We start from the raw sequence: 14,028 nt of genomic DNA, 5'->3' as shown, positions 1-14,028 counted from the left end.
ATCATTCCATTTCAGCAAGTCTCCTGAAGATCTGAATGGACTGTTTTGATCAGTTTACAGACAGATTCTGGGATCTATACAACACTGTGAAATGTAGATGTCTGAAAATCTGCACATGCTCAGTCTGAACATCCAGCATTGTTTGAAATATGGGGAAGCTGACTCCACTATGTGCTTTTAAGTTGACATATTTCAGGAAAGGTCTAGTACACTTTGCTCATTCAAAATAAACACAGGAAACCAGGTAGGATAAAAGTTGTATTGTCTCAGCTCAAGGATTTCTTAACTTCAATCTTAACAAAAGGTGCCCTCAGTTTCATCGTACAACAAAGCAAATAGTGAAACACTTTGTTTGAACTCCACTCACTTAGCTGAAGTGCCTAACAACATCACAAGCTACTTCAAATGCATGTAATGGAAACACTTCAGGCAAGCTGGTTCAACTGTGGACGCTCCCACATACAAATAAAGAGTCTTTAAGAGCCAGAACATATTCACACATCTTCAGTTACATCACTTTAAAAACTGATCTGTTGTCATTTGGATGAGTCTGGCACCTCCTCCATCAAACTTTAAATGTCCCAAAATAAACGTTACTGCTTTTCTACTTCTAGACTAGATCTAGATGGAGACATGCTGAACCTAAAGCAACCACAAGATGTCCCCCTTTAACTATTTCTAATCTGCAGAAACAGGCTTCCTACTCTCAGATAGGGTAACTTGCTCTAACTGTTCTACATTACTGTACATCTTTAAGCACAAAGGAAGGAAAATCTCACACACGTCTAAATCTAGATCCTTGTTTTTAAGACTAAAGGTCATTTTAACAGTTAAAGGAGCTCAATGGAAATGCAGCAGATACTCCAGGTGAAAAAGATGAGCCATAAAAGGATGTTATTTAACGACCTGAAGGAGAAAACAATAAATTACTGAGCTAGAAAAACACACATTTGGGACGAGCTCAATAGGTTTCAGAGTGTACAATCATAACAGTGAGCCAGCTCACCAAGTCAGATGATTTGTGTTCAGTCCAACAACACCTGACACGTCCTTTTAGTGCGCTGTGTTGTGTTCAATGACCTCAGGGCTTCACATCAACAGTCTCCACACCGGAGCTGCAGCCGATCCAAATAAGGCATCGAGACATCGGTACAAAAAATAAACCTGTAACTCTGCTAGCAAACGTTTTACAAAGGCTAACCAGCGACAATATGTTCTCTAACAAAACATTACAAAACTACAAAAGTGTTTCTTTTATTGTAAAGGGTGATGACACAGAGACTTCTGGGAGTTCTGTGGTCAAAGTTTCTCACCGGGTGATGTAGACTTCCATCCAGAAACTGAGTCAGTGTGGTGTTGGATGCTCCTGTGTCGTCCTGTACATCATCCAGAGAAACCAGAACCATTTATCTTGTTGGATATAACATGCTCAGTGCAAAGAGAGAGAAAGAAGTGTGTGTGTGTGAGGGGATGCAGCTGTGATACCTTTAGACTATGGAGGAACTCCATAACGTGAGGTGCAACTTCTTTACACAGGTTAGTGTTCAAAACGGTTTTATGATTACATATTTAATGTTTAAAACGTTGAAATTAAGATGGCCTAATTAAAGTCCTACAAATCCCACAATGCAATGCTTTTTTCAGGACGACAAACGTCTTCATATTCTAAATTTCACATTCCTACAGCATGCTGCTGACTTCAGCTGTGTTCCAATTCAGGAGGCTGTAAACATCAAAGAACCAAACCTTTCCTTCCAGAAAAGCTCAGGCTTAAATGAACATAAGATTAGTAATAAAACTGAATTTGATGGGGGGTTTTTTTCTTTGCAGTGTCAGATTCTTAATTCACTACCCTTTGAAGACACTAGAGGGCAACAATGTCCCATCTAGTCCCATTATAGTAGTTTAAAAGCACATTTTTTTACACAATACAATCATGGATTTCCTCATTTCAGAGATGGGACAATTCACTCATTGTAAATCTATACACAAAACACTCACATTTCTTAACAGTAAAAACAACTTTTAAGACTGTAGCAGTATTTTTCCTTTTTCCCAGAAAATAATTTAACATTTGGTGTGTCTGATTCAAAGTGAAGTTGTTGAAAGATCTGAGGGAGAAAGACGCAAAAATAATAATCTATTATATTTTATTACAGTTTATTTTAAAGATTTTTTTAATTAATGTCTTCTAAAATAGTAAATTAAGAATCTGACATTAAAATCAATTTTATGGCCAATTTTCTGTATGAATAAGCCTGATATTTTCTTAAAAAGCCCCAGCCCTCTAACAGTTATTATATAAGAAATAAAAACATTATTTTTTTTTCCCCAAAATAAAATGGTGACACTATGTAATCAAATAGGGTCAAAAAATCGACATAAATAAATATCTGGCATTTTTGATTGGGATTGAAATTAATTGAAAGATCCGAGCAAAAAAGTGGAAAAAAAAAAAAGAATCTGATTTATTTTTATAGCAGTGTTTGGCAGGACAATTTTTTTTTTTTATTTAAAGCAACCCTCAAGGGTTGATTATTTCCTTGTCTGATTTATGCTTTTATCTCATTGTTCTATCCTTTTATCCCTACCTGGTTTCAAAGATGTGGCATCAGGTATTTCCTCTTTGTGCTTTTATTTTTATGTCTCCACAATACTACACTCACTCATCTCCTTCTGCTAGATGTTTCTTGTCATCCCCCTGATTCTCTGCATTTGTTTTAAATAATCATTTGTTTTGTCTGAGTTGAAATCAACTTGAAACTTGCTTCTGAAAATCCCCCATCTCATTTTGAAACAACGTTCAATCACAGGATGTCCCAGGCCATAGAGGATCTATTGGGTGAATCCTTCGTGTCCTCTGAGAAGTAGGACACTTTCATCAGAGAGGCTTTCAAATAGGACATCCAGCTTTTGATGGATACAGCCTCTGAATTGGGACACTGTGTGTTAAAAATCTAATCAGCCACAGCCTCTAAGAAACTGAATTTTTGAGGCCAAAAAGTAAAAATCTCCACCCTGAAAACTCTCCTCTTCTTCTGCTGATATTTTGCCAAAAAGGGAACTGTGTGCCTCAACTTGTGCAATAAACTTATAAAACATGCTTCTGCAAATCAACTGTGATTTTGCAGCGTGTGAAATAGTGATAAACAGCCAATAAATCAATTTTGTAGGATATTTCTATGCTGGATAATTTCATGCAAACAGCTTTCTGGGATTTTTGTAGATCTGGTTCCTCTTGAGGTACTTCCTCAAATCAATAAAAAACTTTCAACACATGAGTCTTTAGATCTACCTCACTTCTTTTCTATTTTTGGCACCAAACATTTGCTGACTTCCTTATAAATAACATCCTGTCACTTTTAGTAAAAACTATTTAAAACTTGCCTCTTAGAGTCGTAGCAGAACTTTTTAAGATTGCCTGAAACGAGCATCATAATTCAGGTACGGTACTGATAAATAACACTGTAACTGTAACATTCCTCCTTCTAACTGGATAATCAGAGCTCTTTCAGGAGACATCTGTCGGCTGTGTTTCCTCCGATGCCTCGCTGGAGTCCTGGTTCAGGCTCCTGTTGGTGGTCAGAGCCGAAGCCTGCTCCAGCAACTGGACCAGGTATCGGTCCTCAGCCCTCTCTGCTGCAGACAGACTCTCAGACGGAGCCAGGCTCAGAGCCGAGGCGACTGGCGCTGAAACAGTCCGTGGAACCTTAAAGGACGAATGTTCCACAGCTGAGCGTGGAGCCAGAGAGGACTCATCTGTGGAGTTTGGTGAATCAGCCCTCTGTGGTGTCACTTCCTCCTCTGCTGTGACGGCTTCATGACTCTCCGGGGGCTGGTAAGGCGGGGGACCGGTCAGTGGAGAGCCATCAGGGGTCAGGGGGGCCTGGCTGTGGATGATGATGGGGTCTGGGGAAGGCAGTGGAGCCTCCTCCTCACCGGCAGCTTCGAGCTCCCTTGGGTCCTTGGAGGGGCTCTGGTCTGGAGAGATGGTGTCAGGATGATGGGAGATGATGTGGAGGCTCAGGCCGGCTCTGGGGAACCCGCTGGCTGAGGATGGCTTTCCTCTGGAGGGACTCAACAGGACGGGGAGCTCCTGACCCAGAGGCTTACGAGGCAGCTCCTCAGGCTTCCCTGAAGAACACAAAAGGAGTGTTACGTACTTGAGAGGACGTGTGGTGGTTTGGCACTATGAAAGAAAAGATTGATTAAAAGATAAAGAGAATAAATGTGGCTGTTTTTAGACTTTTTAAAGCATTTCATTGTTTAAACTTTCCCCCCTTTACTCTGTTTTGATTCTAGTCTAGCAACAAACTCTTGCTTACTCAAACAGAGTAAGATGAGAGTGTGTCACAGCATTATTATATACTCTTAGGTGAGGGCCCAGGCTCAAATTAAACAGAAAGATTTGTCTTGTGTGCAGCTGCGTACCTGGAGGAGGAAGGTCCAGCTTCATCTTCCTCAGCTCAGTCATAGAGGCCTGAAGCTGCTCCACGATTACGTCATCGCTGTAGAAAAACGTCTGAGCAATCCGCTCCTGGAGAAACTCTCTGAGATCCTCCAGAGACATCTTCAACATGCGTTCTACACACACACACACAGAAAATCAGCTGGTGGTTGTTTTTTATTTTCATCACACTGATAACAGTAGCACTGCTTTCTTACTGCATATCCTAAAATGTTGAACTGCTCCTTTAAGACCCCTGAATAATAATTTGCTGACTGAGGCAAGACAAAGAGTGTTTGTGGTCTGGAGAAGAGGCTCTGTCCAAGAGCATGAGTAGAAAATGATTCATCATAAAGGGGAACTCCAGGTTGTTTCCACAGTTTATGATCCTGGTAACCTGACACTAAAACTTTTGGAAGAGCTTTGGTGGATTCCTTCAGCCAGCAAAGAAATGACTGCATCAGATAAGAGTATGTTCAGTTGATTTTGTGCCTTATTTTACACAGCGGCCTGAAGACTGAGAAGTTTCCCTGGAGAAACAGAGCTTTGTGAAAACTTGAAACCGTCACTACACAACTTTCTGCAAAGCCACCAGACCCCACTGACAAAAATGGTGACAGCGAGAATTAAAAGTGGTATCAGGTATTCCACTAGCGACTGAGTGGAATATACCATTCCCTATTGGAACATTCCAGTTTTTAAACTGGTATACCAGTTCCATCAGGTTTCAAATTGTAATAAGCCATTAAGGAAGTGGCGTATTCACCTCAGCCACAACTGAAATGCCTGAAACCACTTTTTACTCTCAGTGCTGCTGGAATTTTACCAAGCGGCAACCTCCGGTCTAGGAATATAAGACAATGTGGAAGTGCTAAAATCTGCTGTTTCTCAAGTGTCCGCTTGAGGCTGGCTCCGGAAAATCAGGAAGTCACATACTCGCCAATCCAAAAAAGCTTTTAAAGCAGATATGAAGCTATCAACAGACAGGTGACGTTGAGGAGACTACGCCCTTTGATTATACAGTCTATGCATTTTACATCACAGCATACAAAAGCTGTTTCTACGTGTTTTGTGTTTTGCACAAGACTCTTGACCGACAGTTTGAAATAAAAGTGCAAAATAAACAAAAAGCTGGATGTCGCTGATTTTTTTGTTGTGTGAGTTTGACTGTTTTATGAATGGACTCTGATGGCTTTGAAGAGTGTGATGTAACATTCATTTCTGCCAAAAATTAACCATTCAGCTTTTTAGCAAAAAGAAAAGAAGAAATAAAAGAATAAATTTGAAACTATTAGTGACAAAAACAACTGACTTCAGCAGATTTAAAGAAAACTGTTGCAGTAGTTTGGACTCCAGAGTCTGTAAACATAAAGCTAAGGATTCAGAGTACCCTGGACTTTCCCTCTCATGTGTTGATCTGTGTTTAATGTCCTTACTCTTGTGTATCTTCAGGATGGTGTAGGACATGGCAGTGAGGAGCCTCTCTCCCTCCAGGATGAAAATGTCCCACAGGCGAAGCGTCAGCGTGAACGGTGTCTGCAGGAACACAACAGGTCATCACACCACCGTTTACGCCAGAGGGTTTCACATATCTGCAGCTCTGCTCCTGGCCTGAGTCTGGAGGTTCTTCTGGGTCCGTCCCAGACCTCAGAGGCCCCTCCGAGCAAAACGAGTCAGCGGGACGGAGAAGTGCTGACAGCGACTGAATCATGCCAGACCACCACCGCAGGATTGTGGGCACGCATGAAGGAGACTAACAACAGTTTAGCTTAACAGTTTTTAATGCTCTCCTCTAATGCTGCTGCAGAGTTCAGCTCTTTCCTCTGATATCACGTAAAGCTGTCTCTGAAAAGGCAATCTGACACATTCTTCTTCTGCATGCTCAAAGAATAAAACCACTGAGGCTGTGGTTCTCAGAGTCTGGATCACTTCAGGGAGAGGGGTGAATATCAACTTCCCTTTCCAAACACAGAGGCACTGAAATTCAGTATAAAGCAATCACTCATCTTGTTGCTAATAATTTCAATTTACACTGTCGGTCGTGAAGAGGAATCATTATAAAATGAGAATGACACGCAAATTCCTCAAAGTGCAAAGAGAGACTGGTGTTGCAGCAGGAATACACAAAAGACAAGGTACACAGTGACAATATCAGCAGTAAAAATAAGACCGAATGAAAAGTCTTAAAGTCAGACATAATAAAAAAACAACACAATAATATAAGAAAGCTATACACAAGATTACTAATGAGTGTTCAGTCCAGAGCTCCAGCCAAAAATAGAAAATGACAACAAGTATTGCAAAAAGTGTACTGCAAATAAAAAATTGTAGTGCAAGAGGATCAAAAGCAACCTCAGGGCTACTTGCCATTAAGTAAACAAATTGCTCTGTGGATAAATGAGACCTGAAGTCTTTTAGTTCTCCTCACAGGACCTCTAAAACGAAGGCCTGAGGGCAAAAGCTCAAACTGGTTTTGAAGTGGATGATTAGATCTGTTTCAGATTGAAGATTTTAACATGGGCAACAGTTCTGTCAGTCACTGTGCTGTAACACAGAAGCAAAGTTTAGATTTTCTGATGCCTTTGAATGCATCATAAGTCAGCGATATATGCTCCTTAAAACAAAAAGCCAATGTGAAAGTTGCTTTCTTCAACTTGCAAGGTCTAATCAGAGAGACGTTACCAACAAGATTCACAAAGCAATCTAATTTAAGGACATAGTTAAAAAATTAACATAAAACAGCTCTATATATTTTTTGTAGCCATGTGTGAGTGATATAAGAAATTTTGCAAAGGCCTGCTTTATGTTTGTCCTCAGCTTGGAAAAGTTCTACATTTCTACAATCTCATTTGGCAGACGCTTTTGTCCAAGGAGATGTACAACACAAGCAAGAATTTAGACAAAAAGGAAAACCTTAGTACTACAAAGACCTTCAAGTTATTTGGCTACAGGTGCTGCCATCAAGAGTGAGAAGAAGGTTTTTTTTTTGTTTTTTTTTTTAACATCAAAAATGGTTTAACTTGCACCAACATTCAATGAACAGTGCGGAATATTCACTAAGAGCTGGGTCTTAGACCTTCTGACTCATTTTACCCCTGAGGACAAAGGAGGAGAAGGGTCAGACTAAGGCTAGGGGTGCACCGATCTTTAAAATGCCTGACGTGCCAAAACCGATTTGGGACGGTACCCATTTGGGCCGATGCCAATTTTTATTTTTATGGTTTATAACTGACAGCATATACCTTCAATGTTCCAATCTTATTTTATTGAAAATCATTGAACAATACCTGTGAAACAATAAAATCTTTATATTTTAACAACCAATAAAGTGTCCTGAGTCTTAGATCTCAGAGCAAAAAGCAGCAAGGGCTGGCTGTCAGACCTTCCTGAAGGTATAAAAGATCAGTTTCAAATGCAAGGATGGGCTGGTCACTGATACCCCAAAATTAAGGAAATCAGCACCGATCGATTATTGATTGGTGCATGTCTAATCAGACACTAAGTGCCTTAATCTGATGAGTCTTCAGACACCTCTTGAATGTACAAAGGGACTCTGTGGATCGTATAAAGTTAGGTTATTCATTCCACCATTTGGGAACAATCAAGAGTTAAAGTTACTCTGTACCGAAGGAGAGGGTGAGCCCTGATGAAGGAAATAGACTTGTTAAATGCTGCACAGACAACAAGTAAGGTACTGGCATGGATTTGAAAGAATCAAATCACAAATATGTTGGTAAAATATATGAAAGACAGAATTAATCTCAAAACAAATCAGTATCTTTGGATTCATGCTGTTTGCTTTTCTTTTCTTCTGCTCAAGATGCCCTGTGCTTTGAATCACTGCCTGCCTTTCGTTATTAGTTGGTCAACTTTGCTGTCAGGTGCTGTGATGCAACCAGAGTTTGGAGTGCTCACCCCCCTACAAATATAAACGACAAGCCAGTGGATCAAACAGCTCTGGTGTGAAAGCAACGTAAAGCCTCATTGTACAGCCTCAGTACAGCGCACATTTTGTGCCATTTCCTTTGACTAAAACAGGAGAGGTCTCCAAAATACCGACCCATACCATCCTATGTTTTTGGTATCCTTCTGTCGGGGTGCCAGACATACCGATCCAACCCCAGAAGGTGGAGCTAGAAATACTGCTTTCCATTGATTGGTTGAAAGAATCGTCTCTTCCCATGTGACAGTGGTCACATGGGACACATTACTGGATGTCTTCCATCATGGCTCTTTGATTGCTGTGTTGGGTTTTTCTTCTTTGTTGTGGGTAACACTGCAAAAAACTGGAATCTTATCAAGTGTTTTTGTCTTATTTTAAGTTTTATTATACTTGATATGAGCCACATTTAACTTATCAGTTAAAAAGAAATTCTTGTTTCAAGTTGTTTAAAGACAAAAATTGATCTGAAGTGCTTGTAACGAGTAAAAAATATCTGCCAATGGAATAGGACAAAAATTGCTGAAAATTTTGCTTGAAACTTGATTAATGTCTTACTACAAGTAACTTTTGTCTTGTTCCATTGGCAGAATTTTTTTTAACTTGTTACAAGCAATTCAGGCCTTATTTTTTCTTGAAACAAGACATTTTTTGGATTGTTCAGGTGAACGTGGCTCATATAAATTCTAAAAAGACATTTTCTACTGAAAATAAGAAAAAATCACTTGATAAGATTTCATTTTTTTGCAATGTACACTGCATCGTGCTGTAATGCCATCATGCTATTTTGTAGCTGACACGGCTGTCGGCATCTGGCTTACATGCCACCTACCAAAAAGGGCACGGGTTGGCGTTGGAAGTGCAAAGAGACTAAAATGAAGTACTGTTTCCTGAGATAAATCATATGAGGCCTGAGGAGCAGCACTGGTCTAGATGTGATGTGTTTTTGTTGTTTACAGGAGGCGATGAAATACTGATGGATGGATATATGATAAGCAGAGAGAGGTATAAATAAAGGAGGTTCCTCACCCTGTCAATGAAACACTGTAGGAACCACTTAGTGCAGTAAATCCCTGCAGACATCTGCTCTCTGTCCTGTAGGGACACAAAGAAAAGGGCAGAGATAAAACTAGCATCCACCACAGCTTCAAACTGGACATGAATCACTTTTTATGTCATCATGAATCTGAAGTTTCTCTGCTGCGTTGTTTCTCTGCCATCACTCTCTGCTGTTATGAAACCGTTGCGTAACAGTGATCTCACCAGATGTTTCTTCAGCTTGGGGATGAGTTTGGAAATAATCTGATCATGATGTGCCTGGAACCGCTGAAGTTTGGGGAACCCGGGAACAAAAAATCCTTTTTACAATGAAGAGAGGAGAGAGAGGAGAGATTTTAATCCCAGCTAATGCGGTTTGAGAACGTCCTGAGTGACATCAGCATTTACAGAGCCTCACCGTGCATGCCGTGCCTCTGATTGGTCAGCAGCTGTGACAGAGCCCAGAAGGCGTCTTCTTCGTTCATGAACATCAGCAGCAGGGCGGCGATCTGACTCATCCCCTGACAGTAGCTCACCTCCTGCAGGCGGCAGCACAAAGGAAAGGGCGGTGATGTAAGAGGCTGCCAAAGACTGTTTTTATCCCAGCCCAGCTGACAGAGAGATTTTTTTACTCTTTAAATAAATCAGGCCTCATTTTTGTCATATCTTGAGAGTAGACATTTTCTGGACTTGTCAGGTGAATGTGGCTCATATTAAGTCTGATCTAACATTACTGACTCATAATGAGCCTCAAACACTTCTCTATTTGGTCTAATTGCAGTGGTGTACACAAGGGGGGGGGGGGGGGGGGGGTGCCCCCTAACCTGAAACAACTGTTGAAAAAACAAGAAAAAGTGTCCTCTTAGGAGACAAAACAATGCTAAACTGCCCTCTTGGCTGGGACAGTCATATTGAATTGCACCCTTGGTAGTAATAACATGATACACTGCCCTCTTTTTGGCCATAGTGCCCGCTTGGGAGCCCAGATGTGTGGTGAATGGCCCTCTTTGGAGCCAAAACATGCTAAATTGCCCTCTTGGGGGCCAAAATGTGTGCTAGTGCCACCTTTATGGTGCAAAAATGCACTTAAGTGCCCTCTTTGGAGCCAAGTTGCCCGCTTGGAAGCCTAAAGGCGCAGTAAATGGCCCTCATTGGAGCTAAAACACACAGCCCTTGTGGATATCAACATGTGTGCAAAAGTGCTCTTTTTGAAGCCAAAACACACTGAAGTGCCCTCTTGGGTGCTAACATGTGTGCTAATGGGCTCTCTTTGAAGCTGATCACACTAAAGTGACCTTTTAGGGGACAAAAACATGCCAAAATGCCCTCTTTGGAGCCAAAGCACCCTAAAGTGTCCTCCTGGGAGCCAAAATGTGTGCTCAAGTGCCCATGGCAGCAAAACACACTAAGCTGCCCTTTTGGGTTGTTAATGCAGAACTCAGCGCCCTCTTCAGTGGCGAGAAAGCACAGTATGTACCTTAGCCTCTGCCCTTCAAAAGGTCTGTGAATGCCACTGTCTTATTGACTTATTATATCACATCTCCGGCATCTTGAACACTCAAAAACAAAGAGCATTAGACTTAAACCTGCATGTTTCTTTCTCGCTGTTTTGTAGGAACCCTCAAATTTCATAGTTTGTTTCCACAAGTGGAGGATTAGAGCGCTCCAAGATAATAAAGTCCTGCGAAAGCACGCCGTTGTGTTCATACAGGAGTGCTCTGTATCTACGGGCTTCAGCTGAATCCACTGGGTCAACACGAGTACAGAAAAAGACTGAACGGAGACAACACGCAATAAGCTTCAGCTGAAAAATGAAACACAAAGCCCCTGCTCTGTTCAGCAAAGGTAAACGGTGGATTTTTATCACTTAGATCAGGTTTAACTGCTGTTTTAGTGTTTCTCGTGATGGAGGAAAAACAGGCACTCACTGTGTTGTAGACGGAGTACGCAGAGAGGACGTGGAAGAGGGACTGCTGCCTGGAGAGGAAAAGAACAGGAGAAGAAGAATGATTCACTCATAGAGGTATTTCAGTGTTACTTACTATGCAGCCTTCTTCACAGGAATAAGCAAGACAGTAAACAGCTGATGGTCAACATCAGACTGACCAAGTCCAGTCCAAACCGGCCAAACAGATGAAGTCTGTCTGAGTGAGACTGAGTAAAGTGGAGGAGAAAACACAAACAGATAGGAGACTGAAAGAAAGATATTCAACTTGAGCTAATTTGTCAAAAAAACACCACAATAATGGTGTCCAGAGGTTAACACACAGTTTAGTGTGTAGCTGTATGAACACATGCCCAGATTTGCACACACTGATGAGGATTTAGGTGTAAAAACCAGCCCATAAAAGCACTCACATGTAATTTGTGACACCTGTGATCCTGAATAGTTTGATCAGAGATTTCTTCACCACAGACAGGTTTAGTATTTGCACTGTGCTCCTCTCTGACATTTATCAGTTTACTTTTTTTCACCAGGAATATTCCCAATGAATCTCTTTTACAAAAACAAGCAAACATTACATCAGCCAATAAATAATAATGTGTCTGATTAGATTATTCTTAATCCTAGCTTTAAAATAGTCCAGTTTTAGCTTAGCTTGTAGTTCAGAGCAGGATGAAGGAACAAAAACCCTGAAAGCACAAAGTCCACGGAATGCTGAACAGGAACTGTGGGACCAAAGGTTAGAGCCAATGATGACTTGGGAAGTCAGTAAAGAGCATAAATAAGACAGCAGATCATTGAGTACAGTCGTATAAAGACAGATACACCAATGCTCCATTCTGCTGTGTACACAAACTGAGACCTGGGGTGGGATTTGAGCGTACCCTCCTCACTGAGAAAGAGCCTGGATTGTATCTACTCTGTAAAAAGTTTCACTGTAAAATAACGGTTAAATACTGAAAGCAGTAATTTTCTGTTATTTTACAATGCATGCACTGTTTCTTTATTTTTACAGTTTAATACTGTATATTGGATTACAGTATATAACTGTAAATAACAATAATTTACTGGCAACCCTGCTGCTAGTATTTTACCGTTGTTATACAGCAAAGTAATTTTTGTTGTGACAGTGTTTTGTAACTATGTGTGAGTAGGAAACCCAGTGGATATGAGACCCTGCTATACATTTAGATGTTGCGGGTGGAGCACAGGCTGTCTGTGCTCATTCAAACTACTGCCTCAGTAGTGGTATTTTTAAAGTTGACTTAAAACAAAACAAAAAAAAATGAACAAGAAAACAAAACAAAACTCAATTTATCCTTTTTTTTCTTTCTACAATGGGCCTACACACTATAAAAATCATTGGGTACATGGTCTGTGTCATGTGTAGCACAGAGCCTGTGCCCCCCCATGCAACATCTTAATGAACATCAGGGTCTGATATATTTACCACTATTTATTTACTGCTGTGTTCCCTCCTTACTCACAGTTACAAAAAGCTGTCACAAAAAATTACTTTGCTGTAAAAAAAATTGGGGAAATACTGGTAGCACGGTAACCAGTATTTTACATTTTTTACAGTAATTTTTTTCACAGTGCTGCATTGAAATGTAACACAATTTTTTGTAAATTTACAGTAATTTGTTACTGTGTACCTCTGTTGTTTGCAAAGAGGTACCGCTTGGTCTTATCAACATAATGTCTCTGAAACATCCATACTGCAGGAAGAACCCCCCACCACCACCCACTTAAATAACTGCTACACGGTAATAAAAGGACCAGGTACACAGGGCCCACTTTGAAATGGAGTAAGCCTAACCCAGACAACTCAAGAGCCTGGACACAGAACAGTGGATACAGAAAACACAACACAAGAATAAACATTGAAGACACGCATCAGAGAATCAAAGAGCTGAGGGAGATTTAAACAGGGAGACCAGAGGACAGCAAACACGCTCCAAGCTGCTCTCTGTCACTCCAAAGCTTCATTCTTTAAGCCTCACTGAACCAAAACTCAAACTGGCCCTGACTTTTCAGCACAGCTCCTAAACAGGCCTGAGATCGATTAAACTCTCAGTGACGTTGCTCTGTGATGGGATCAGGTTCCACACAAACCATCTGAACACACATCCTGCTCACACACATACACACTCTTACACACTCGCAGACAGTTCACTGTGCGGTCATTAAATCAAGATTACAGAGCCTGCATGTTAGAAACGTCTACACCTCATAAGCTAATACAGCTGGAAACAATGCAACATGTGGTTAAAGTTATACCTACTTGTAAAATTTCCTAAAAAATGACATGAACAAACCACAAAATGTGCAAATTTTACCTGATCAGAGAGTTTAAACTGAGAGACTCACTTGACTCCGAAGCGGTCCATGAACATGATGTGGTTCCTGAAGGTCCTGTTGATGTCCAAGTCGATCTGTTTGATCTCAGGTGAGTACAGTCTGGCCTGCTCCTTCATTTTCTGCGTGGGAACAAAGACGAGTCATCGAGTATGAGTCAACAGTGACAGGTCAAGCGGTTTTACAGAGACTTGCTTTTAAGTGAAGAGGCTTAAACAGAGGCTAAAGCAGGTTCTTGCAGGGGTCTGCTCTTTGTGGTTTTAGCTCAAGGACTCAGAAACTCAAAAAATGAATCTGTTG

The 14,028-nt window shown here is 40.9% G+C and overlaps 1 protein-coding gene across 1 annotated transcript in view; it reads right to left on the bottom strand.

Annotated features, from left to right (window-relative positions):
* Positions 1–241: 241 nt before the first annotated feature.
* LOC141787486 (USP6 N-terminal-like protein) overlaps positions 242–14,028 on the bottom strand; it is a 36,031-nt gene continuing 22,244 nt past the window's right edge. Inside the window, exons 7-14 of the mRNA XM_074665928.1 lie at positions 13,741–13,850; positions 11,354–11,402; positions 9,844–9,964; positions 9,651–9,745; positions 9,417–9,482; positions 5,884–5,983; positions 4,432–4,584; positions 242–4,134 (exon numbers count right to left, since the gene is read on the bottom strand). Coding sequence (XP_074522029.1) covers positions 3,512–4,134; positions 4,432–4,584; positions 5,884–5,983; positions 9,417–9,482; positions 9,651–9,745; positions 9,844–9,964; positions 11,354–11,402; positions 13,741–13,850 — 1,317 coding nt within the window. The 3' untranslated portion in view covers positions 242–3,511. The remainder of the gene's footprint in view (positions 4,135–4,431; positions 4,585–5,883; positions 5,984–9,416; positions 9,483–9,650; positions 9,746–9,843; positions 9,965–11,353; positions 11,403–13,740; positions 13,851–14,028) is intronic.

This window comes from Halichoeres trimaculatus, unplaced genomic scaffold, assembly GCF_033239565.1.
Source record: "Halichoeres trimaculatus isolate MK-OKI-2021-1 unplaced genomic scaffold, fHalTri1.1 fHalTri1_scaffold_3, whole genome shotgun sequence".
In the NCBI taxonomy this organism is placed as follows: domain Eukaryota; kingdom Metazoa; phylum Chordata; class Actinopteri; order Labriformes; family Labridae; genus Halichoeres; species Halichoeres trimaculatus.
Note: the sequence above shows the minus strand (reverse complement) of the source record. Positions and strands in the feature narration are given on the sequence as shown.